Here is a 25,821-nt window from a genome sequence, read left to right as displayed (position 1 = left end):
TGCAGCTGGCATTTTAAGCTGCTTGGTGCCCAGGCTGGCTAATTCCACCGGGAGAATTAGGTTACTCTGAGTGGTGAAGATGGCGTCCAATCACAGGTGTTAATTCATCTGAGTGCAAGCCGGTTCAAAATGGCCTGTTGATGTTTTTTGGGTTTAAAAATAATGGCTGTGTGGCAGACGTTTCTGCCCAGTGGCACCCTGAATGCGTGGCATGGAAAAATGACTGATTTCCCTCATATGCTTGCAGAATAGATTGCAGTCTGGGCAAATGGTAACAATATGTTTGCAAGGGTGATTTAGAGAAAAGGGTTGTGGAACTTGGAGAGAGTTAGAGGTTTGGCTCTTGTTAGGGAGCAGCGACTGGCCTAAGACCGTGAAAGCTAAAACAGTCACTCCTGTTCTTTAAGTTCACCCAGGCAGTTATATTTCAGTTAACATATGGAGTTAAATACTCTCTTCACGCACGGGCAACTATGCATTCAGAAGAACAGCATGCTGTGGTCCTCCTGATGCCATTTCTGAATGCTAATGGAAGATTGCATTTGAATATTTCTTTCATTTTTAATGAAAGAATCCTGCAGATGGAAAACCAGCTGGTTGCAAGTCTTGTGGCACCTTAAAGAGTCACATGTGTTTATTCTAGCATCATCATCATAATTGATATTCCGCCCTCCCAAGGCAGGGTTCAAGGTGGTTTACAACACAAAATAAAACACATTAAGCTTTTGTGGTCTAGAATATCCTTTGTGGTCTTTGGAATCTGTTGCCGGAACAAAAGCTGGTGAGTCTTTATGACTCCACACCGGACGAGGCTAACCCAAGGATCTTTCTTCCAGCCATGCTAGCTCTCCACAGATAGGTCATTTTTGATGCATGACAACACTCCAAAGAGTTGTGTACATAGATGGGCCCAGAGAGAATAAAGGCCTTTCTTTGAAGAGGAACAGCCTTCAAACTGATTCACTGAATGCGACCTTCCTGCGCAAGAGGCGAAATGGAATTACATAATTCTGTTTTTAGAGCATGTGTGAACAATGTGTATTTTTAACTGTAACCTGCCTCTCATTCTGTGGCAGAAGTGCAGGCAACAAGAAGTAAAGCACTTCAGGTACAAACGCACCTTTTTTCCACAGCCTCTGCAGAAGCCTCCATTGCCGCTTGCTCATGTTTGTGTGGATGCTGGCTGCGTCTCCCACCAGGGCATGGGGTCTGGCCCTACAAGGGTGAGGAGCAGAGAATGGGCAAGTCTGGCCCCTGGGCGACATAGGGCAGGGCAAATATAGGAACTGTCCTGTCAGCACTATGGGAACTATGGCTGTTGCCATGGTGATGGCGGTCATGTTACTAAACAGGCTAAAGTCTACGCTTAAGGGCATAATAGTGAAGAACAATAGAGAGGAATGGGTTGAGATGAGCTGAAGCAAAGAAGACCTTTGCTCTGGCCATGATTGCTGCCACACCTGCTTGAGAAAGTCACACAGTCCTTGTTTGGTCCCTTAGTTGCTCTGAGGTGACAGAGTAGTGGTCAACAGCGGAGTGCTTAGGGGGACACTTGAAGGTTTTGGAAGAGGAATATTGAGGTTTGTAAGTAACCTTTCTTCTTCCAAGAATGTCCATTTGGTGAGGGAGATCGATAGCCTTGGAGCCTTTTTCTGGAGAAGAGCAGGTATTTCCAGCTCTGTATGAATGTGATGATCCGAAATACACAATAGCCTCTCCCAGGTAGGTCCCTGGGTCTGGTTGACATGCACAGTTTCATAATTCTTCTTTTCCAGGCATGTATAGACCTGATTTGGATTGGGACCATAATTTGTGGGCAGAGGAGGTGGACATCTTCCCCTCCACACTGTGTTCCTGACCTGAATTGGCCCCAGATAACTATTATTCGTCCCACTGAAGAAACATAACACGGGATCAAGGGCTATGTGGGACTTTTGCCAATGGGACAAATAGTAGTTCTGTGGTATCTTTTCAGTTCCCTTGAAGGAAATAGTTCAGGAGGAAGGTTCAAGTCCCCTTTCCCCATGTGTTGTTATTTCGTTCTGAATTGGGCCTGCATGTACCTGAGAAGCACGAAACTCCCAGACCATACCTGTCACCCCAACTCAGAGACCTACTGGGTAAAAGCATACTGTATAGTTAAGCTGTTGGTGAAACAGAACTAAATGTACGAGACTTCCTCTGCCCCCATTTTACTTTGCCTTTCCTATTCCCTTTGGCAGTGCTGAGATCTGGGGATGCAGTCGGGGCCTCGGTCTTCAGCCTCCCATATCCTAATGCCACTTTTGTCCTTGCTTACATAGGCCCTGAGTTTGCCTCATCTTCCTGTCCCTCTGCTCCTGGCCAGCTGGAGCTTGGACCACCCGATTCAGCCAGGGAAGAGCCATGCCTTTGGAGGAAGATGAGCCCAGCTGGAAGAAACGGGCCGAAGACATCCGGGAGATCTATGAATTCCGGGAGGTGCTGGGAACGTGAGTCAGTACGGTGGCTGGAATGGGATAAACCCGGAGGCTGCTGTGGGTGACTTGAGCTAACCAGCTGGAAAGTGGGGCTGAAATGCCCTGGGAACTCCTTCTTCCCAAGGTGTGGTTAGCTGTGCTTCCTGGCTGGTTAGCCTGAGTCATCCACAGGTCACTTTGCACTGTGCCCATTGGAGATTATAACCTTGCTGTTCTTTACATAATCGCTTCTTTGAAAAGAGTGTTGGGAGTCCCCAATGCTGTTGTTGACTCATTTCAGCCATAGTGGAGATAATAATAAAGGAGAGCAAGATAACTGAAAGCATCAAAGGAATCCAGGGAGGCAAGAGGTGGCTTTCTAATCAGGCTCAGCTGCTGGGCTCCCCACTCTTACGTGTAGTGTTGGTGTAGTGGTTGAGAGTGGTGGACTCTAATCTGGACAACCAGGTTTGATTCCCCGCTTCGGCACAGGAGCAGCAGACTTTTATCTGGTGAACCGGATTTGTTTCTCCGTCCCTATATATGAGGTCTGCTGGGTGACCTTGGGCTAGTCACAGTTCTCTCAGATCTCTCTCCGCCCCACCTACCTCACAAGGTGCCTGTTGTGGGGAGAGGAAGGAAAAGAGTTTGTAAGCCCCTTTGAGACTCTTTAAAGATTGAGAATGGCGGGATATATTTCCAAACTCCTCCTCCTCCTCTTCCTCCTCTTCTTCTTCTTTTGATGCTGTTGCCGGACTTATTCAGGAGAGGAGGATGCCCAAGTAGAAGGATCTCCTCTTCCTTTTGTGAACATTCAGGGGACCACATACGCTTGACACTGGGAGTTCCACAAATGAACTCTTTCAGGGGTCTGCAACCTGCAGCTCTCCAGATGTTCATGGACTACAATTCCCATCAGCCCCTGTCAGCATGGCCAATGGAGAGCTGCAGGTTGCAGACCCGTTCTAAAAAGCAGGTGTGCGGACTCTCAGTTTTCATTGGGACTGCAACACAGAAGGAGGTTTCCATGGCAGAGTTTGGGGAGAGAAGAGAGCTCAACATGCCATAGAGCTGTGGTTCTCAACCTTCCTAATGCTGTCACCCTTTAATACAGTTCCTCATGTTGTGGTGACCGCCCTACCCTAACATTTATCCATTTTACAGATGGAGAACGCTGATGCAGAGAGTCTTAGGTGACCCCTGTGAAAGGGCCATTCAACCCCCAAAGGGGTCGCGACCCCCAGGTTGAGAACCACTGCCATAGAGTTCACCCTGCAAACCTGCCTTTCTTTCTGTGGGAACTGATCCCTGTAATCTGGAGATTAAGTCTGGGAAGACTCCAGGCCTCACCTGGAGGTTGGCAACCCTGCTAGACTGTGCTGTGTCTACTTGTAGGAGTTTACTTGTACCCTGTTCACAATGGTGAGCCAGCCAGATTTCTTTTGTACAGTTGTGTTGGGAGGGGAGAATCTACAAATGTTGGACAGGAGGGCCGGCATTAGACCTTTTGGCTCCTAAGCAAAATATTAAAATTCCTTCTGCCTGTGTCTCTTTTCCTGTTATCCCAACTCCTGGTTGCCTGGTTTAGAAGAAGAAGAAGAGTTTGGATTTATATCCCCCCTTTCTCTCCTGCAGGAGACTCAAAGGGGCTTACAATCTCCTTGCCTTTCCCTGTGAGGTAGGTGGGGCTGAGAGAGCTCCAAGAAGTTGTGACTAGCCCAAGGTCACCCAGCTGGCGTGTGTGGGAGCATACAGGCTAATCTGAATTCCCCAGATAAGCCTCCACAGCTCAGGCGGCAGAGCGGGGAATCAAACCCGGTTCCTCCAGATTAGATACATGAGCTCTTAACCTCCTACGCCACTGCTGCTCCTGTTTGCTGTCAGACATCTGAGTGCCCAGGTAGGCCGGGGGCAAATTGACCATTAGAGCCACCAGGATGCCGGCCCAATGGAGAGAAGGGCAAAACACCCAGGTGTCATCTGTCTGGGTCTTCTAAAACATCAGGCTGGCTCAGCAGGCAGGCTGGCTCTTTCTCCTGCCATCCTTCCTTTTGGGAGCTGGGGCCAGGGGCACGCCAAGGAGCAGGGCCTTTTGCCAGAGCTGTTTTTACCTCCCAACCCGCCCTTTGTCAAGTATTTGACAAGTATCTTTCTAAAGAGAAAACATGGGAGGATTATTTTGTATTTCCAGTTAGCCTTTTTGCTTGAACTACAGACTTGTATTTGGGGTGCCGTGTGGTTTCTGGGCTGTATGGCCGTGTTCTAGCAGCGTTCTCTCCTGACGTTTCGCCTGCATTTGTGGCTGGCATCTTCAGAGGATCTGATAGTTGGAAAGGAAAGCAAGTGGAGCATATATACTATCAGATCCTCTGATGATGCCAGCCACAGACGCAGGCGAAACGTCAGGAGAGAATGCTGCTAGAACACGGCCATACAGCCCGGAAACCACACAGCACCCCAGTGATTCTGGCCATGAAAGCCTTCGACAAGACTTGTATTTATTTGCCTATTTCCTTATTTCGATATTTTTGTCTAATTATTCCTCCAGCAGGAACCTGGATTGGCTTGCAACACTATTCCCTCCTCTTTCATTTTATCCTCACAACAACCAGTTTGTGAGGTAGGCTGAGAGAGACTGGCAGGCCCAAGATCGCTCAGTTAGCACGGCAGAGTGGGCATTTGAACCCAGCCATTCCAGATCCTAGATCAATGGTGGCGAACCTTTGGCACTCCAGATGTTATGGACTACAATTCCCATCAGCCCTTGCAATGGTCATGCTGGCAGGGGCTGATGGGAGTTGTAGTCCATAACATCTGGAGTGCCAAAGGTTTGCCACCGCTGTCCTAGATCAACACTACTTACCCTGTCTCCCAGCTTTTGTATTCTGCAGCTGCAGGAACAAACGCAAGAGCAGTCCTTAATTCACTGTAACGTCCTAATAACTTTTCCCCTCAATCCAAATTAAACCGCAGTCGCGGCCAGGCAAAATGAGTTTAAACCCAATTCTGGCCAGATAGATGTGGCTTCCTTCCCAGGTGCTTGGAACATCCAGACACCCGTTCCTGCGCAACCCCCTCCTCGCCCGTAGACATGCCAAAGCCCGAAGGAGGAACATGACGCAACAGGCTCTACTCATCTTTTCCATCTGGCTATCTGAGTAGTAGAGCTTTAAGGATCCTTCTGTTATACCGTGACGGGCACACTGGACTCTCCATCACTGGTCACAGTTGCCACGGTGTGTCTGTCCGGGTTTTCTGGTTTTGGTTTTGCATTCCTGCATTCACCCCTGACTTGGGTGGCCTGAACTAACCGGATCTCAACACTAAGAAGGGTCGGCCCTAACTGGTACTTAAATATCAGACCGCCAAAGAAGCCCGGAGGCAGGCAATGGCTAAACACCCCTGCAGGGTGGGCATAAATCGACTGGGACTAAATGGCATTTCCCACTCACGCCACACAGTTTTGCTCTAAATCCAATATCCAATGGTGCTGAAAATGGCGAGGCTTTAAGCAGGCAGGGATGGGCCTTCACTCTCTTTTCAGTCTCTCCTGGGGGTGGGTTGCTTTTCCCCTGTCCCCTTACAGCCCCATGCTGTGTTCCTCCTTCCTTTTATTTTTTCCCCCCTCTTGGTTCTTGCAAAACAAAACAAATCGATCCTGCTGCTTGAAAGTATAATAAATGAAACAGCGAAATCTGAAAGGATGGAAATTAAGGGCTTTCTCCCTCCTTCTCAAAGTTCTACCTCATGGCTCAGAAACCAGCGTCCTTTTGCTCTTCCCAGCAGCTAATACACCAAAGTTGTATGGGGGGGGGGGGGTTTGCTCTGCTTCTAAAAACAAAACAAACCACTCCTTTGAGTGCAGCCCCAAACAGTGAGCTGAGACTCTTTTGCTGTTGGCTGACCTCAGTGGTGGCAGTGTGGTAGGAGCTTATGAGGCCATACAGGGTATGGCCTCTACATAGCCCATTGCCCCCTCCCTCCCTCTCCCCTCCAGGGTGGGTGGGCCTTAACCAGATGGTGGCCCCCTCCCCTCCCTCTTCCCCAACCACCCCCGGTGGGTGGACCCTTACCAAATGCTGGACCCCCTCCTCCCAGGGTTGGTGAGCCACAACCAGATGCTGGGGCCTCCTCCCCCAGGGTGGGTGGGCCCTCGCTACGTGCTGGGCCCCCTAACCTCCCCTTCCGATCAGCTCTTCCCCTTCCATTGCCCAGCATGCTCCACCCTGAATTTATGACAGGCTTGGGTTGGCCCATAGTGAATGTATGGCCTCAAATATTAGCACAGGGCTTGGTCAATATTGACTGGAGATCAGGCTGCCTTTGAGAAGTTTGTGGCCGGTCTGCTAGCACCGTGTGGAGGGGCCTCGTTCCAGGCTGCTTTGGAACCCAGACTGCTCTGAAGCTGGAAGCGGCACCCGCTCTCCACTTGTCTCAGTAGGCAGGTCAACCTCTCCTTTCTTTGGTCCCACGGAATCAAAGGGGGCTCAGGTGCCTTTGTTGAGTGTCAGGGCTGCAGGGAATCTGTTTCAGGGGTGGAAAGAAGAAGAAGAGGAGGAAGAAGAGGAAGAGGAGGAGTTTGGATTTGTATCCCCCTTTCTCTCCTGCAGGAGACTCAAAGGGGCTTACTATTTCCTTGCCCTTCCCCCTCTCACAACAAACACCCTGTGAGGTGGGTGGGGCTGAGAGAGCTCAGAAGAGCTGTGACTAGCCCAAGGTCACCCAGCTGGCGTGTGTAGGAGTGTACAGGCTAATCTGAATTCCCCAGATAAGCCTCCACAGCTCAGGCGGCAGAGCTGGGAATCAAACCCAGTTCCTCCAGATTAGATACACGAGCTCTTAACCTCCTACGCCACTGCTGCTCCTGAAGCAAGAATTGGCCAGAAGCAAGAATTGGCCAGACTAGAGAGTGGTTAAAGTCATTACATGGTATTCAGTCTGTGAGTTACAGGAGGGACACAATTGTGAGAGTACAAGAAGGTTGCTATCATCTCTTTCTGGGGAGGAGACCCCTGCATGACCATTGCCTGAAACCCCTCGAATGCCCTGGACTCACTGAGGGTGAGACTCTTCCCCCTTTCTCTTATCTGTGGGACCCGTTAGCTAGGAAACATTTCGAGGTGATGGCTTGGCTGCAGGTCCACAGCCTTTTGCTTTTCTTATTTATTAATGAGTTTCTAGCCTGCTTTTCTCCCCTCTGAGGATTTAGAGTAGCCTACTAAAATGTTCTGCAAATAGAAAAAAAACACCATGCAACAAAACCCCGACTCCTAGGCTGCTCCAGGATCCACTGAGGTGTCTGAGCTTGAGCCCCTGGGCGTACCGCTCAATACCTGTAACGGAGGAGGAACAGAAGCACTGATCCCATTCACTTGCCCAAAGGATGTTCCTGCTCTGGCTGCTCCCTGGCTCAGTACGTGTAGTTGAGGAGAAATAGAAGCTTAACCCAGATATTGTGCAGAGAAAAGCAATGGCAGAAACAACCTCTGCTCATCTCTTGCCTTGGAAATGCCATGAGTGGTCTCCATAAGTAGGTTGCAATATAGTGGCAGTTGGTTGTGCCCTGACCTGGATGGCCTAGGCTAAGATTAAGCAATCTTTGGAGCATTGCCCTTTTAAGAAAGTCATAGAGACAGGCTGCCCGAGAGGCAGCTTCCCTGAAGCCGAGCCTCAGAGCCTGTGGGGAAAGGCAAGGGTAAGTGAGTGAGGGGGCCGGCTGGGGCAGGTGGTGGTGGCAGCGGGTAGGTGGGGGGTAGGTGGGCAGGAGCCTGCTGGGCACCCCCACAGGCGTGCGCCCGGCGTCATGGGTGGCCCCATGTCTCCATAGGGTACGCCACTGGCTAGTACTTGGAGGGGAGTCTGTCAAGGAAGTCCAGGGTTGCTAAGCAGAGGCAGGCAATGGCGTCTCTTGCCTTGAAGACCCTACAGGGTTGCCATAAGTCACCTTCCACTTGATGCTACTTTTCACCACACGGTGATCTCAAGGTGGGAGCTGGAGTTCTCCCTGCATGCTAGCTTATCGCCAGACGTCCCTTTGGAGGAAATGCAAGCTTTGGAGGTGAGATTCTGCTTCATCCCATTCTCACTGAGCTCCTTCCCACCCCCAAATTCTGCCTTCCCTCTGGTTCTGCCCCCAAATCCCCAAGATGGTAGTCCTATTCCAGGACAGGTGTTGCATGGCCATGAATTAGCAGAGCGAATAATAGTGCAGAGATGCGAGTGGATAGTTTTGTAGAACTCCACTAGATAACGAGTGGATTTACTCTAAATATAGGAACAGTCAACTATCTATACAAGTGCTCCAACTGGGTGTCTGCGCAGTCTATCTGTGCCTGTGTCTCTGCCTCTCCTCTTCTGCTGGAAGAAGAAGCAGAGAGGCCTTTCCAGAAGCTCATGTGATTCCAGTCATGTGACTTCAGCCGTTAACTCTTGCTTGACTGAATGAAGAAGGCTCTTGTAAAATCCTACCAATGGGTGACTGGTGTAAAAAGGTCCAGCAGTGCTTCCCAATGGGTAGGGCAACTGGGGTGGCCAAGTCAGCCAGCAGCAGAGGCGTATCTAGGGAAAATGTAGCCTGGTGCAAAATCTGAGTTTTCCGCCCCACCCCCCACCAGTGTATGGAGCAGGGGTCTTCAAACTATGCCCCCCAGATGTTCATGAACTACAATTCCCATCAGCCCTGCCACTTGGCCATGCTGGCAGGGGCTGATGGGAATCGTAGTCCATGAACATTTGGAGGGCCATAGTTTGAAGACCCCTGGTATGGAGTATGAAGTCAGTGTATGGACCCGTGGGGAAGGAGGAGGGGTGTGGGGGCCATTTTCTGCCCCACATGTGACTAAATGGCCGCAGCCTGAGGATATTTGACTCCATATGTTCCCCTGGGCAGTATGCCCCGGCCAGCGGTTTCACATTCCCCCATGCACATCTGCATAGCTTGGCTCTTCTTGAACCTTAACGTTCAGCTGTTCTGCAGCGGGAAGTTTTCTGGCAGGGATGAGAGGGTGCTCCGACATCTGTCCAGCTGCAGAATAGAGTTAGGTAGCAGAGTTCTCCTGTGCTTTTGCAACAGCTGGTTCCCCTCAGCACCGTGGCAGCACATTCAGTGCCGTGTCTGCAGAGACCTCTGAAGTCGTGCCCGCGAGGTCACAAGGAAGAGACGGGATGCGGAGATATCATCTGGTGGAGAGAGCCAGCAGCAGGAAGCGCGGGATCCCGTGATCCTGGCAACTCTGCCTTGCGCCAGTTTCTCCCACCTTTTATTAGGGTTTCATTAGGGGCGTGTAAAGGGGTCGGATAGGCGGGAGAGCGGGAGAGCGGGAGAGCGGGAGACCGGGAGATGATCATGTGATGCATGATCTCCCCGGGCTGCTACGTGCAGGAGGAAGCATCCGCGTCTGGGTCTAATCCTCACCTGGGGGCAAGAGCCCTTTTGTCCCTTTGTCTGGGACACCTGGTGACCACGAGTCAGGCAGTTCATGACCCATGACTCAAGGGGGAACGGGGGTTGGGGGAGCGAGTGCGCCCAGAAGGCCGTAGCCGGCACCGGCATTCCAAGCGCTCTTTCTACGGTTCTGCTGGGTTCGCGGGCTCACCCCTACAGACCTCCTTCCTGGGCAGAGGGTGGCCCTGCTGTTTCCCCAGCTCCCTTCCTGCCGCCGTCCTTGCTGGGACCGAGGCCTGTAGTCACAAGACTGAAGATAAGCAGGGCGGCTTCCTCTGCTTTGTCGCTTTGGGTCCTCGTCGTATCGAGGAGGGCACGTCAAGGCCTGCGGAGCAAACTCTGTGTGTGTGTGCGCGTGCATGTTGAGGCATTCACCCCACCCCGTGCATACAAGGACACACAAGCACGTGAATGTATGTACGAGGGATGTGTGTTTGAGGGGCAGAATCTGCTGAGACAGGAAGCAACGCCTCTCACTTCCTGTGCCCTCAATCCTTGTTGGACATCTCTGGGTGTTCCCCCTACTCCTGCAGTGGTGGCGAACCTTTGGCACTCCAGATGTTATGGACTACAATTCCATCAGCCCCTGCCAGCGTGGCCAATTGGCTGGTGGGAATTGTAGTCCATAACATCTGGAGTGCCAAAGGTTAGCCACCATGGTCCTACTGTGTCCCCCCCCACACACACACACACATACACACACTCCTGTCTCTCTACAGATGCTGGAAAGCAATGTTAGATTGGCTGTCATTAAGAGCCCATCTGCACATCTCTTTCTCCCTCCCCCCCGGCCACTCTTTCCCCCTCCCAGGTTGCGACATGCCCAACGTCTGTGCTCTCCCTGCCTGGCTCCTTCTCCCTGTGCCTTGCCCAGTGCCGCCTCCCACCCGCCCCCCTCCCCAACCCTCTTCCTCCTGGCACACACTCTCCTGCCTGCCCGGTGCCATCTCTCACATGTTCTTCTATAAATAGATGAGATTCTGCAGGTTGCTGTGGTGACAGTGGCTGGGTGAGAGATCCAGCTGGGTGTAATGGGGAGGGGGGGGGGCTGGTGCTGACAGGATGGCGGGGCAGAGGACGGCGGGAGGGGGATGAGTTTGCACCTCTGTGTTGCTGGGCAGGCATCACCCCCAGCCCCCTTGCCCCCTCGAGCCAAGCCCTGTGGAGCACCAAGGAGTTCTTCTTGGGCATCTACAGCCCTGTTGCAGAATAAGACGTGTGTGTGTGTGTGTGCTGATTGGGGAATCTCACCTTTGTTTCTCTCTCTTTCCCAGCGGCGCCTTCTCCGAAGTGGTGCTGGCCGAGGAGAAGTCCACCCAGAAGCTGGTAGCCATCAAGTGCATCGCCAAGAAGGTGCTGGAGGGGAAGGAGACCAGCATCGAGAACGAGATTGCGGTGCTGCACAAGTGGGTGGCCCTGCCTCTGTCTGTCCCTCTCGCCTCCCCACACCCCCGGCTCACACAAACTGCTTTAGCTGGATCTGAGTTGAGGATCCATTGAATCCAGCACTCTGTCATCCTGATGTCAGGGGGACGTTCGTAAGTCGAGGCTTAGCTCTGCCAAAGCTGCTCATCCTTTCTTCATTATGCTTCCCACTTGCACGCCCGCATGGGATGGAGCTGTGGCTCAGCGGCAGACCGTCCGCTTTGCATGCAGGAGGCCTCGGGTTCAATCCCCGACATCTCCAGTTTGGAAAAAGAGGTTCAGGTGACGGGTGATGTGAAAGGTCTCTGCAAAAGCCCTGTAAATTTGGGTAGACAGTATTGAGCAGCAGTGGCGTAGTGGCTAAGAGCAGTGGCTAAGAGCAGGTGCACTCTGATCTGGAGGAACCGGGTTTGATTCCCAGCTCTGCCGCTTGAGTTGTAGAGGCTTATCTGGGGAATTCAGATTAGCCTGTACATCCCACACATGCCAGCTGGGTGACCTTGGCTAGTCACAGTTCTTTGGAGCTCTCTCAGCCCCACCCACCTCACAGGGTGTTTGTTGTGAGGGGGAAGGGCAAGGAGATTGTAAGCCCCTTTGAGTCTCCTACAGGAGAGAAAGGGGGGATATAAATCCAAACTCTTCTTCTTCTTCTTCTTCTTCTTGACCGAAGGACCGGTGGTCTGGATCAGCACAAGGTGGCTTCTTGTGTTCAGACCTTCTGACCTTCCGTGAAAATAGATTCGCAGCCTCATGACCAGTCCCTGCAACAAGGCCCGGCAATAGAGCACATGGATAAGGTCCTGGGTTTGCTCTCTGGCATCTTCGCTTGAACAGTCTCAGGTAGCAGAGCTGGGAGTCATTTTCATAGAATCATAGAGTTGGAAGAGACTCCAAGGGCCATCAAGTCCAACCCCCTGCAATGCAGGAACACACCACCAAAGCACTCCTGACAGATGGCCACCCAGCCTCTGTTCAAAAACCTCCCAAGAAGGAGACTCCACCACACTCCGAGGTAGTGCATTCCACTGTCAATCAGCCCTTGCTGTCAGGAAGTTTTTCCTGATGTTTAGGTGGAATCTCTTTTCCTTCACCTTGAACCCATCACTCCTGGTCTTGGTCCTAGTCTTTGAATGGGAAGTCTAGGTTAAGTAGATCAGATGCCTGATTTAGTACAAGGCAGTTGCTCCTATACAGGCTAATTGGTGCAGTATTTCTTGTGCTAATGTGATACTTTCCTGTGTACGGCTTGCAGCATCCCTGTCCGGGGTAGTCTTTGCAAGCAATTTAGTATTGGGCATCGTATTAAAAATCCCAGGTATTTCAGCTTTTGTTTTGAAAAAGTAAGCACATTTCCAGCTGTTGTGATTGCACAGACAGTATGCAAATGTACATGCGATGCCGGGTGAAATCGTAAGGGCCAAAGGTACGCCTGAGCAAACTTTCCACTGGCAAGGCTATCAGGTTGCAGCGCTTTCTTGGCCCCTTTTCATAAGTCATGGCGGTAGAATTAATTAATGCAAAACGGTTTCAACCAGCAAGATGAACAGCTGGGTTTCTCTGGATGCAGAATTTGGTTACCTTGGCATAGAATTTCAATTTCCCGTGTAAAAGCACAGAGTGCAGGTAGCCAGAGAACATTGTCCCCGCTGTGCAAACAGGCGGGTGGCTAGAATCAGGACAGGATGTGCAGGGGAACAAAGTGGCGGTCAGAACCTTCAAAAACACTCTGAAGCTGACCCCAGCTGCAAACCGGCTTCCCTGCACATCACACCTGGGTACCTTCATCACATGGAGGCAGGTGGAAAACACCTCTATGTGGCAGGTTTGCTATATGTGGGGACTGTATAACATAACTATGCGGTTTGCCACACAGCTTGTCATGCAAGCATGTTAGTGGCTGTTGCTACTGGCATGGAGGCTGTTCTTGTGACCTATATGGCAAGCTGCTTTTGGATGTAACGATATCTGGGTGGAGCTCCTGCTGTGTTCAGTTTTGAACGGGTCTTGGTGTGGAGGGTAGAGGCGGTGAATTAGGGGGAACTTAAAATGAGGAGGAGGAGGAGAAGAAGAAGAGTTAGATTTATATCCCCGCTTTATCTCCTATAAGAGACTCAAAGGGGCTTACAATCTCCTTGCCCTTCCCCCCTCATAACAAACACCCTGTGAGGTAGGAGGGGCTGAGAGAGCCCCATAGAGCTGTGACTAGCCCAAGGTCACCCAGCTGGTGTGTGTGGGAGTGCACAGGCTAATCTGAATTCCCCAGATAAGCCTCCACGGCTCAAGCGGCAGAGCTGGGAATCAAACCCGGTTCCTCCAGATTACAGTGCACCAGCTCTTTAACCACTATGCCACTGCTGCTCCCTCAGCTGGGAAAGGAGCTTCTCTGGAAAGAGGAAGACACATCTAAGTGTCAGTTAACACTGTTGGGACAGGGGCTGTTCAGTCTTTTTCCCGGGATGTGTCTCTTTCCACCATAGCCAAGGCTTCTGCTTCTCAAGGAAGCTGAGCAGGGAAGAACTTTGCAGTGCTCTCCCAAGACATCATCTACCTGTACAGAAGGATAAAAGACTGGAATGGATCCCTGTGCATGAAATATGTGTCAGTTGTATAGAAATACTAGGGCATCCATTGAAAATGCTGGGGGGAAGAATTAGGACTAATAAAAGGAAACACTTCTTCATGCAATGTGTGATTGGTGTTTGGAATATGCTGCCACAGGAGGTGGTGATGGCCACTAACCTGGATAGCTTTAAAAGGGGCTTGGACAGATTTATGGAGGAGAAGTCGATCTATGGCTACCAATCTTGATCCTCCTTGATCTCAGATTGCAAATGCCTTAGCAGACCAGGTGCTCGGGAGCAACAGCCGCAGAAGGCCATTGCTTTCACATCCTGCACGTGAGCTCCCAAAGGCACCTGGTGGGCCACTGCGAGTAGCAGAGTGCTGGACTAGATGGACTCTGGTCTGATCCAGCAGGCTAGTTCTTATGTTCTTATGTTCTTAAATAAGCCATACGCCCCCATCCACAGGAATATATGATGTTTTTTGGTAATATTGTTTTAAAGAGGTTCACCCATATGAACTGTGCCCATGTGAGGAGGTCCTTGCTTGTCAAGAGTCTTTCACATCTTCCATGTGGACTCGTGATTTCCTAGTTCCCCATATTTGGACTGGGATGCCCAACAGTTCTGAAAATAGCCCAGAGGCCGCACAGTATCTTTGTGCCCAGAGCAGCCGCATGACCATCCCCGTGCTCGCCTCCTGCTCAGTGAGGGCACCACATCTGCATCCTCTGGCATGAGCGCAGGGCAAGGAAATTCTGGCAAGAAGGGCGCTGCGACAGATGTCCTTGTCTTGTACCTCATCTAACATTCTTGAGCTCTGAGGCCACAGAGGATGCAAAACCAAAGCAGATTCGCTCACTCCGTCTTAACGCAAGCTGCCTTGTACTGAGCTAGACTCTTAGTCGATCACGCTCAATGGTATCTACTGTGATAGGCAGTGGCTCTCCAAGATGAAGGTATTTCACGTCACCTGCTGTTTCTGAGGGGAAAAAAAGAAACAGCTTTAGGAGTCATCCGAGTTCCTCAAGTGGATTCCGCACAGCAGGTTTATGACGAGTTGCGGTTGTTATAAATGAACCCGTTTCCCGCTTTAGCAGCAGTGGCGTAGGGGGTTAAGAGCTCATGTATCTAATCTGGAGGAACCGGGTTTGATTCCCAGCTCTGCCTCCTTAGCTGTAGAGGCTTATCTGGGGAATTCAGATTAGCCTGTACACTCCCACACATGCCAGCTGGGTGACCTTGGGCTAGTCACAGCTTCTCGGAGCTCTCTCAGCCCCACCTACCTCACAGGGTGTTCTTCTTCTTCCTCTTCCTCTTCTTCTTCTTCCTCTTCTTCCTCTTCTTCCTCTTCCTCTTCTTCTTCTTCTTCTTCTTCTTCTATTTCTGTTTGGGAGTAGTGAAATATGGCTGAAGAGGCAAACTCCTCATTGGAGTCTAATGACTTGGGACCTGGTCCAGCAGAGTGAATTCCCCTTTTCTCTGGTAGAATGGAGGTAAAAGAGGGGACCTGTTTGCTTCTATGCCCAGGCAGTGCTTTGGCAGGTCCAAGCTTCAAACGTGCGTGCTTGTTCTTCCCTTTTAAATGCTGATTCTTCCCTTGACTGCCTGTTCCACAGCAACCGCTAGCGGGCAATTATATTTCATTTGGCAAAACATGGTTCACGCTTGCTCTTCAATCCAGAATTAGAGGCCATGGCTGGATTGTGGTACCTGTTTCTGATGTAGACAACAAGCACAAGCCCTGGATTGCCAGTTCCATTGGGAATGTCAGTACATGGGGAAGGTAAACACCTGTCTCTTGTGGCAATATATGGAAAACAAATTTCCCCATTTAAAGACAAAACAAAGAAACAAACAAACAAACAAAAAACCCTGACGTATGAGGAATGTTGCATAGCTGATTCATGTACCTGGGAAGGGGCGTACCTTTGGATGAATGCCCCAGGTTCAGTCCCTGACATCTGCAGTTTAAAAAAAGAATCAGGTCACAGGTAATGTGAAAATGTTCTTTCTGATTTTCTCTGTGAATTGCTGTAGATTACTCTGCCTCTCAATAAACCAATGGTTTGCTTGACTTACATGAAGCTGCCTTCTACTGTGTTCAGTGATAGAAGCAGGGGAGGTGAGAGTTGCAGGGAATTTTGTCGACTGGGAAGTTCCTTCATTTCTAAATAAAATGGCACCAAGATCTTGTGTGGAACAAGAACAGGTTCTTTGATCTTGTCAAGGCAAAAGGATGTCCTGTGGACAGTAGAACCCTTTCCCCATGCAAATGCTCTTTCTCTCTCTCTTTCTGTTAGGATCAAGCACCCCAATATCGTGGCTTTGGATGATATTTACGAGAGCGATGGGCATCTCTACCTCATCATGCAGCTGTGAGTTGCAGAGTGGAAGCCAGAAGCCTTGATTTGGGGGGTGGAAAAGAGGGGGAACTTCAGCTTGACACGCACTGGGCTTTTTAGCAAGTCACTTGAGTTTGGGGTAAAGCTCATCTTGGCCACACTTTGTAGGGGGGGGGATCGCAGGGTGGAACTGACTTGTGCCTTCTCCATTGTTTTAGGGTCTCAGGTGGGGAGCTCTTTGATAGGATTGTGGAGAAGGGTTTTTATACAGAGCGAGACGCCAGCCAGCTCATCCGACAGATCCTCGATGCTGTCAAGTATCTGCATGACATGGGCATCGTGCACCGTGACCTTAAGGTGAGTACATGCCGCTGCTTGGAAACATCGGTTTGTTACGGCCACCTTGGAATGTAGATGTGCCCATGTGCAGTTGTGGTGTGTTTGCTTGTTTGTTCCTTTGCCATCAACCAAGTGTGCTAGAAATATATTTTGGGAAGAGTGTGCCTTCAGTGCTTATTGACTCCAATGGCGTGTCGTTTAGAGAGTCATTGCTGTGTGGTAACTGATTAGGTGTCCAACTCAGGCCCTCCAGGTGTTCATGGACTACAATTCCCAGCAGCCCCTGGGAACTGTAGTCCATGAACATCTGGAGGGCCTGAGTTTGACACTAATGTGAATGACTTGCATGTTCTGTGCTCTCAGCTAGAGGATAAGATAGAAGCCAACACTGAGCATCCAATGGAGAATCAGCATCATGGAAGCATCATAGGAAAATCACATGCCCAGGAACACCAATACAATAGTATTAGGCCTTGGATATCCTAATGGGAGAAGCTTTGAAGTTACCAGAGTGGAATTTGCATGTATAGATCTCCCACTCTTTTTCTTTCAGTTTAGTTAATATGACTTCTGCAATGTGGATCAAGACCATCTTCCCCTGTGCTGTGGTTGTGATCCAAATTGTGTGTGTGTGTGTGTGTGTGTGAGAGAGAGAGAGAGAGAGAGAGAGAGAGAGAGAGAGAGAGCTGTTCTGGTTATTTTAAAGGGAAAAAGCTGGGTGCTCCATACATGCATCTCCCAGCCTCTCCCCTCACTTGGCTGTTAGTACGTGTGGCTATTTCAGAAAATAGATATTGTTGTGGAACTATCAGAAACCTAGTGGAACAGCAGCAATCAACAGGGAAACAATGATCTCCTGGATATAAAATGTAAGGAAATGGCAGGGAAGGAAATAATAAGGGTTGGTATTATATCAGGGAGGGCATTAGTACGGTACACTTGAAAAAATGTGAGCAGAGTAAACTCCTCTATAAAGTAATGTAATGCTGGGGAAATACGACTGTTCACCCCGCCATCCAAACTCTGCTATGCATATATCAGTATGTTGCTGTTCGTCCCATTATTGTTAAGCTTTAACTATCAGCAACAATCCAGAAATCGTATTGGATGCATTCAGCCTTCATACTGATATTTGCATAGCAGAGTTTGGAGAGCCAGCGTGGAGTAGTGGTTAAGAGCAGGTGGATTCTAATCTGGAGAACTGGGTTTGATTTCCCACTCCTCCACCTGAGTGGCGGAGGCTTATCTGGTGAACCAGATGTGTTTCCACACTCCTACATTCCTGCTGCGTGACCTTGGGCTAGTCACGGTTCTTCAAAACTCTCAGCCCCACCTATCTCACAAGGTGTCTGTTGTGGGGAGAGGAAGGGAAAGGAGCTTGTAAGCCACCTTGAGTCTCCTTACAGGAGAGAAAGGAGCAGGGGGTATGAATCCAAACTCTTATTCATTGCAACAGTTTAACCCCCACTTCCATAAACACTCAGACAATATCAGGTCTCTGGAGAGGACTCATCCAACTTATGCCCATTCCAGTAGCTGTGTGCTCCTCTCCTCTGCAACGCCGGCACTGAATAATTCTTTTAAACTGTGTAAAAAAATGCCAGCATCAAGGCGGGTAGAATCTTATCAGCTGCTGCTCCATGGTCATTTCCCCAAGCTCTTGCCCTGCCATGTTCCATGCAGCTGCCCCCATTGCAAAGGCAGAGCCAGGTGGGAAAAGAATTCCGTTTTGCCCAGAATAGAACATTCTGAATCCAGTTACGAGAGAGTAGGCTGTCCAGAGAACAGCAACAGTCCAAAGGAAAGCTGGTGGACTGTGCATAAGAAACCATCTAAAAAAGGCCCAAAGTAATTTGAGGGACCCGGCCACTCTTGCAAAGGGATGTGAAAGAATAGGTGGCTTTCCTCACAGGGGTGCTTTTGCAGTAGCGGATTGGAGGAAAAGATGCAAAGTGGAAATGACTGGGGCCTGCATTGCAGGGCTGCGGTTACCATTAAGTAGCATGAAGGAGCTTGCTGTGGGTATCACATATTGGGGCGTCACTGGGAAGCACAGTCTGTAAAATCCTGTAGTTTTGGGTTCTGTTTTGCCACTCTAAGGGGCACCCGTTGGATTTTCTGCCTACGTCACCAAAGCATGTTGGGTCCGTTTCTGCTGGAATCCCTGTGGTGGTTGTTCACCGGGGCTATTGAAGTTAAAAAAATAATTAGAAGAATATTTTGGTGCCTTTAGTTGCAAGACTTCTGTACAGTTGTGATCTAGGTGCTCTGTCCCTTGCTGTCTCTTCTTCCCCGCCTTTACTAAAGATTGACTCCTCACCTTTCAGAAGAGCGTCCACGTAAAACCATTCAGTTGGGTGGAAGTTTCTTGCCCGACCTTCCTTGTACTGGAGTCTGGGCTGCAAAAACTTGTAACTGCTGTGACATGCATGCTTTGGTCATCCCCAGTGGTTAGTTCTACCTCAGCTGCTTCCACGCCAAGGATTTCCCATGTTTCAGACACAAAATGGTGTGGTTTTCATGCTTCTGCATGATGTTTCTCTCTCTCTCTCTCTCTCTCTCTCTCTCTCTCTCTCTCTCTCTCTCTCTCTCTCTCTCTCACACACACACACACACACACACACACACACACACACACACACACACACACACACACACACACACACACAAATAAATCTGTTTTCGTTTAAATTTGTAAACCCGTTTTTTCCTGGGCAGGACCAGAGGTGGGATCCAGCAGGTTCTCACCAGTTCCCGAGAGTGGGTTACTAATTATTTGTGTGTGCCGAGAGGGGGTGACTAATTGGGTCTGCTTTCCCGTTAGAAATTCCATTAGGTCCAAAAATCATAACGTCCTGTTGTTTCCTATGTGGCTGGTTAGCGAAGGTAGAAAACGGGATAATTCTCCCTGTTGGGCTGTTTTAAAAACATGTTTTAGAAATATGGTAAAGTTCCTTGTTTCAGGAAAGTATCCGTCTTTTGATTTCTAGAAACAAAATGAAGTATTTGAAAGTATTAAGTATTTGACAGGCAGTCAATTAGAGGAGAAGTGGTTGTTTCTGTTGGCAGTAGACGATAGGACTTGCTATAATGAGTTTAAATTATGGACAGAAAGATACCAGCTGGAAATTAGGAACTTTTTTTTACGGTAAGAGTTTTTTACAGTAACAGAGAAATTATTAATGCCCCGTCCCCGGAATGCCTGACCACGCCCCATCATGCCCCGCCCAGCCCCACTGGCGCTACGCCACTGTTTGAATCCCACCACCACGGGAACCTATTACTAAAATTTTTGTATCCCACCACTGGGCAGGACACTATCCACACCATTAGTTTCTTCTGACCTGAGGGGAAATATCATAAATAGTGTTAATATTAATTTCTGGGTAACCAAGAAGACTGGCAGCAGACGTAATAACAGCATGAATACTAATGGATTACGTAAGGCAAATTAAGAAAACTTTAATACAATACAAATAGTGAATATTTTAATTGAAACCTACTGTGATTTGGCCAATAGGCCTTCCTCGGTGGTACGAATTGCCGAAATGCACAGCCATAAAGTCCACTCTGGACTGAAGTTTTTTCTTCCCTTTTTTGTGTTGGTTTTGCATAGTCATTTCTGGGACCAACCCCTGCAGAAATTAGCATAACACCAGAGAACTGTCTGCCTTTTAAACAGAGAGGAGGACATCGTTGGAGGCGGATATTTTTTTTTTTTGAAAGGTTATTGAAGTGACTGCATTGTTGCTAGTCAGTGTTACTCATGTTCATGTTAAAAAAAAAAGTCGAGAAGAATCACCCACCAGCTCAGCCTGCCCCTTTTGGGAGGGAGCAGGATATGGTTGGCGGTGTCTGTAGAGAATTATTTTAAGTCTTTTTTTATTTTTAGAAATTGTGTTATTTCTATGCAGTAGTTATCCAGCTCCTCAACATTAAATAAAAATAAAACTGGATGGGCAGAGAATCCTGAGGGTCACATAAGAACAGAACAGCTGAGTGACTTCAGTGTGCATCAGGTGAGGAAGGAAAATCACCAAACAGATAACCTTAGGCCAGTGGTGGCAAACTTATGGCACAGGTGCCAGAAGTGGCACTCAGAGCCCTCTCTGTAGGCACGCGCAAACAGAGTAGCTCCCCCCCCCCCCACACACATATAGGCTGGCCTGGGCAGCTGGGCTCGATTATTAGCATTAAACCTAAGACCTAGTTTTGGGGAAGTAGTGTAGGTAACCCTGTTAAACCCCACTGATTTTCATGCAAAGAACTAAAGCGCGATCCTTTACCTGGGAATAAGCTCGGGTGCTGGCAATGGGGCTTGCTTCTGAGTAAATCCTCCTAGGGTCGTGATTCACCGTTGGAAGAGTTGCACAGTTGCTTCAAAGCAAAGCCACCGACTACCATCAAGCTTACTCCCGAGTAACGCACGCCTCGGAGCCAACCGTTTTTTCTAAACTAAAACCCCAGTATTCAGGTTAAATTGCCGTGTTGGCACTTTGCGATAAATAAGTGGGTTTTGGGTAGCAATTTGGGCACTCCGTCTCGAAAAGGTTCGCCATCCCTGCCTTAGGCTATCTGGCATCTTGCAAGGGTGATTTCCACACAGAATCGCCTCAAGTGACCAGACGATCACAGAAAATCAACCTGCGTTGGAAGCGGCCCCGAAAATATATAAATTAGGATGTTTCTAGCTAATGAAGGGAAATGAGCAGTTGATTTCTACTTGACTAGCCAGGTCAAAGACAGCAAGCAAGTAGGCTTCTTACCACTCTAGAGTTATTTGGATCCTCTTGCAAAGACAGGAGAGCCACGGATTCGAGGGATGAGGCTGGGGGCAGGGCCGGATCTCAGTACCATCCTAAACAGAATAATAGCTTTTGATGCTGATTGACTTCAACCGACTCGGAAGGGTGTTAAACCTGCTTTGGGTGGCACTGTTGGATTCTGTCACTCGCCTTCAGTTGGCAGCAAGGAAGTATTCACCTGTGTGTGCGTGCAACCTTTCCCTTTTTTCTTGTTTTTCCCCTCGCGGTGCAGCAAACCAGAATAATGGGCGGAGGGAAGGGTTTGCAGTGAGGAAGCTAATGGCAGAGAAAGGGCCAACTGCTCTTGCCCACGAGGTCTCTGCTTCAATTGCCCTCTCTCTCCCTCGCCATGTCACTGCTATTTGGTAGATACCTCAGACTCTGGCCTCACTCTGGGCAAAACCAACAGACATCTCAGCCTCTGCTGAAAGCAGGTTACCTTTTAAAGCCAAGTTCCTAATGTTTGCTTGGGGAAGCTGCAAATGATTTCCAGACGATGGCATACTGGAGCTCTATCCACCACAGCTCGACTGCAGCTAACCTGACAGGATTTCCTAATTATCAAGAGTCTTCCCTTGCTCTAAAACTGTCATGCTGCCTTTCTTTTATTCGCCGTTTTCTATCCAACGCTGACCTATTTAGCTCACCCTTTTAAGGCTTCCTTCGACCTAAAAGTGCTTATTGCACAAAACAGACGTGGAAATATTTATTTATTTTATTAAATTCCTATCCTTCCCTCCCTGATCAGGCAGCAAACAAACATATTTTAAAAACATCTTGTACATAATTCATAACACTAACTGATACATTCCTAATATTAAAATGCAAGAAGGCAAAAGGATCCCAAAAACCTATGAAAAACCCACCTATTGCACGAGTGGCCTCAATCAAACAAATCTAAATCCAAGAAAAGTCCAGGGGCTCCATAAAGGCCACCAGCATTTATTTTGACCAGAGTTACCTTTCAGATTGCAGAACTCAGATGCCCAAGATTTGTGGGATATACTGAATATATTTGACCAGTGGTTTTCCCATTCTCTATTTTCAGAGAACTCTTTTCACATTAATTTGTCTGCCACAGGGCCCTCTGAGTCAGCAGTTCTCAACTTGGGGGTCACAACCAGTGGTGGGATCCAAAAATTTTAGTAACAGGTTCCCTCGCCAGCCCCCCCTCAACAAAGGGGGCAGAGGTGTACCTAGGCAAACCTGAGCCCTGGGCAAAAACTGAGTTGGATGCCCCCTCCCCATGGGCAGCCACCCCACCACGACTCGCCAAAATTTTTTTGCACCAGGTCATTTCTAAATCATCATCACATTATAGAAAATGCCCCAACTCACAAATCTGAACACAGCAATGGTGAAACACACGGGTTCTTTGATAGAGACTGGTAAGATAAAAGGTACGAAAGGCTGAGAATCAATGAATTGCAGTACCTGAAAGGGATTAACCCAGTTCAGGGAGTTACATTATTAGTCGCAATTGCTATATGGAACCTTCACGTTCAAAGGCAGTATGCCTCTCGGGGAGGCATGGAAAAGCGGGCCCAATTAGTAACCCCCTCTCGGCACACACAAATAATTAGTAACCCACTCTCGGGAACTGGTGAGAACCTGCTGGATCCCACCTCTGGTCACAACCCCTTTGGGGGTTGAACGACCCTTTCACAGGGGTCGCCAAAGACTCTGCATCAGTGTTCTCCATCTATAAAATGGATAAATGTTAGGGTTGGGGGTCACCACAACATGAGGAACTGTATTAAAGGGTCGCGGCATTAGGAAGGTTGAGAACCACTTCTCTGAGTGGGGCAGAGCATTCTGGGGAACGCTCTGTAGCCCAGGTAGGCAACCCACGGGTTTGTGTGCCAAACTGTGGTTTGTCAAACCAGTTTTCTCTGTGCTCAAGCTGGTTCTCCACCTAAGTAAATTTTTAATACTCTAGGGGACAAGGTTTAGTCCAGTTAGTCTGTAGCAGCGTATAAAGCAGGAGTCCGGTGGTAGTTTGGGTGCTGTGTGGTTTCCGGGCTGTATGGCCGTGTTCTAGCAGCATTCTCTCCTGACGTTTCGCCTGCATCTGTGGCTGGCATCTTCAGAGGATCCAGCCACAGACGCAGGCGAAACGTCAGGAGAGAATGCTGCTAGAACACGGCCATACAGCCCGGAAACCACACAGCACCCAAGTGATTCCGGCCGTGAAAGCCTCCGACAGTACATAGTCCGGTGGTACCTTAGCAAAAATGTATTCTATCCTAAACTTTTGTGAATCAGTGCTCACTTCATGAGATGCCCATCGGGCCTCCAGTTGCCAGTGTTTGTGAGGACCTGCCTTGTTCGGTAATACCATACCGAGTATGAGAAGTTGCTTCGGAGATACCACTTTGGCCTTTGAGTGAGCAGTGTTGCCAAACCTCCTTCAGGAAAAATAACCCTTTGCGATGTCCACCCTTCTGATAAATTCGGTCTTATCTTTTCTGAGGGGGTGGAGCTTTCAGACCTGTTTGGCAGGTTAGAACTCTCTGGGCATTTTACAACTCTGGGCTCTCTCCTATCTAAATCACTGTGGTTAGGGTTGGGATATTTTATACTGTGCAGAGACAGCATTGAAAAGAAGAAAATGGTACTCCTCCTGGAATCTGCTTCACAGTCGGGCTGCCTCTATCCTGTAGCAAACGGTAGTGTGAGCCATGGGGCGCCACTGGTTTACAGATGCATGCACAGTTTGTAATCCGCTAGAGCCACTGATCAAGGAGCTGTGTTGGTTCTTCCCAAATCCGTGGTCTTTTCTGCACAGGTTGTTTACAATGTGTCTTGCCACAAAATGCTATTTTTTCCATTTAATTCTGCACGTTTTTCCCCTCTGGTTGGTTCCACAAATGTTTTCCCTTCATTTTTTTCTCCATTGTGTTTCCGAGCACTTTTACTGCAATTTTTGCCCCATTCGTTTGCTTCCCTTAAGCATGTGATCACATTGAAATGGTCTGTAATGCTCTGCCCCACCAAACACCTGGCTCCCTATCCATGCCCTTGTATAGCTGCCCAGCCTCCCCTTCAGCCATTTTCTTCTCCCCATCCTTCGTTTTCAGAAGGATTTTTAAAAAATCTCTTTGTCTTATCAAGCTAGTGATATAACATTCTCTTTGTCTTATCAAGCTAGTGATATAACAGATACAAACTAGCATGGTCATTTGGATCAGCTTTGTCAATTACACATTGATCGTACAATCTTAACATTCGGGCAGAGACGCAAGCTAGCATGGTTGATTGGATCAGGGTTGTCAATTTCATATGGCACTACCAATGTAATAGTAAGGCAGAGAGAGATTTTGAAGCTGGGAGCAGTTGAAAAAAATGCAAGGAGTAATTGCTGCTTGTAATCAGGGACTGCTTCAGTAACAATTGTGCGTTAACTGCAGATCAAATTTTGCTAAAAATGTGGTTTTCTATGGGGAGGTAGACTACGTGTTTCTTATAAGATAAGATAAAACTTTAATGTTGTTGTGCACGCACAACAAAAATACAATCATCCCCCGATGCACATTTCCACAATCCCCCTTCCAACCATCCCTACACACCCCCAGCTACGTCAGCGGGACACCATGGAGTTCAGCATAGCCACAGCTCTAGAATAGAAGCTGTCTCTGAGCCTAGTTGTCCTTGTTTTTATGATCCTATATCATCTGCCAGATGGTAATATTTCAAAAAAGAGTATGCAGGGTGAGAATATTCTGAACTTTTTTTAAGCAGCGGAAATTATAGAGTTCTTTCAAAGAGGGGAGAGGGCATCCAATAATTCTCTGGGCAGTAGTGATCACCCTATGGAGCACCTTCCTATCTGCCACTATCCTTCAGGTAATGGCATCAGCTCCAGGAATTGTTTTGGCTTCCATTTTGGGTTCATAGCTGTCAATAGAAGAAATGGAGGCGGAGGCATTTTTTATTGCCGCTTCAAGATGCAACTGCACAATAACACTAAAGCACTTGAGCAAAGGAAAGAACAGGGAAAGGTTGTTCTTCTGCATCACAGATGACTTCCCACCACCATCAAGAATAATACATTTTCAGCAGTAGTGGGAAGAGTAAATGCAACTGAAAAGGCAAGAGCAACCCTCACCCCCACTCCAGAACAATAGGGGGAATGGAGGTGGGCGGAATTATTTCCCATAAAGCATTTCTACAACACAATTGGGAAAATCTGCGGCAAGCTGTGCCTACGGAAAAGGCTGGTCTTTGAGATGACTGTCTACCATGGATGTCATGCTTGACCCAGAGTATTGAAAGTTATGTTGCAAAGATGTTGAAAGGATCAGGGGATCCCGCTGGAATCTAAACATGCCATGTGTCTAACCTAGACCCCTTCCGCACATGCAGAATAATGCACTTTCAATTCACTTTCAGTGCACTTTGCAGCTGTTTGGAATTTCAAAATCCACTTGCAAACAATTGTGAAAGTGGACTGAAAGTGCATTA

General features: G+C 48.7%; 1 protein-coding gene across 3 annotated transcripts in view; it reads left to right on the top strand.

Annotated features, from left to right (window-relative positions):
- Window positions 1–25,821, top strand: part of CAMK1 (calcium/calmodulin dependent protein kinase I) — a 64,239-nt gene that overhangs the window by 13,651 nt on the left and 24,767 nt on the right. For all 3 annotated transcript variants that reach the window (XM_048488626.1, XM_048488625.1, XM_048488627.1), the window contains exons 2-5: window positions 2,304–2,471; window positions 11,157–11,288; window positions 16,172–16,246; window positions 16,432–16,570. In XM_048488626.1, coding sequence (XP_048344583.1) covers window positions 2,386–2,471; window positions 11,157–11,288; window positions 16,172–16,246; window positions 16,432–16,570 — 432 coding nt within the window. In that variant the 5' untranslated portion in view covers window positions 2,304–2,385. The remainder of the gene's footprint in view (window positions 1–2,303; window positions 2,472–11,156; window positions 11,289–16,171; window positions 16,247–16,431; window positions 16,571–25,821) is intronic.

Source organism: Sphaerodactylus townsendi, linkage group LG03 (assembly GCF_021028975.2).
Source record: "Sphaerodactylus townsendi isolate TG3544 linkage group LG03, MPM_Stown_v2.3, whole genome shotgun sequence".
Lineage (NCBI taxonomy): Eukaryota > Metazoa > Chordata > Lepidosauria > Squamata > Sphaerodactylidae > Sphaerodactylus > Sphaerodactylus townsendi.
The sequence above is the reverse complement of the archived record's forward strand: the minus strand, read 5'-3'. Positions and strand labels throughout refer to the sequence as shown.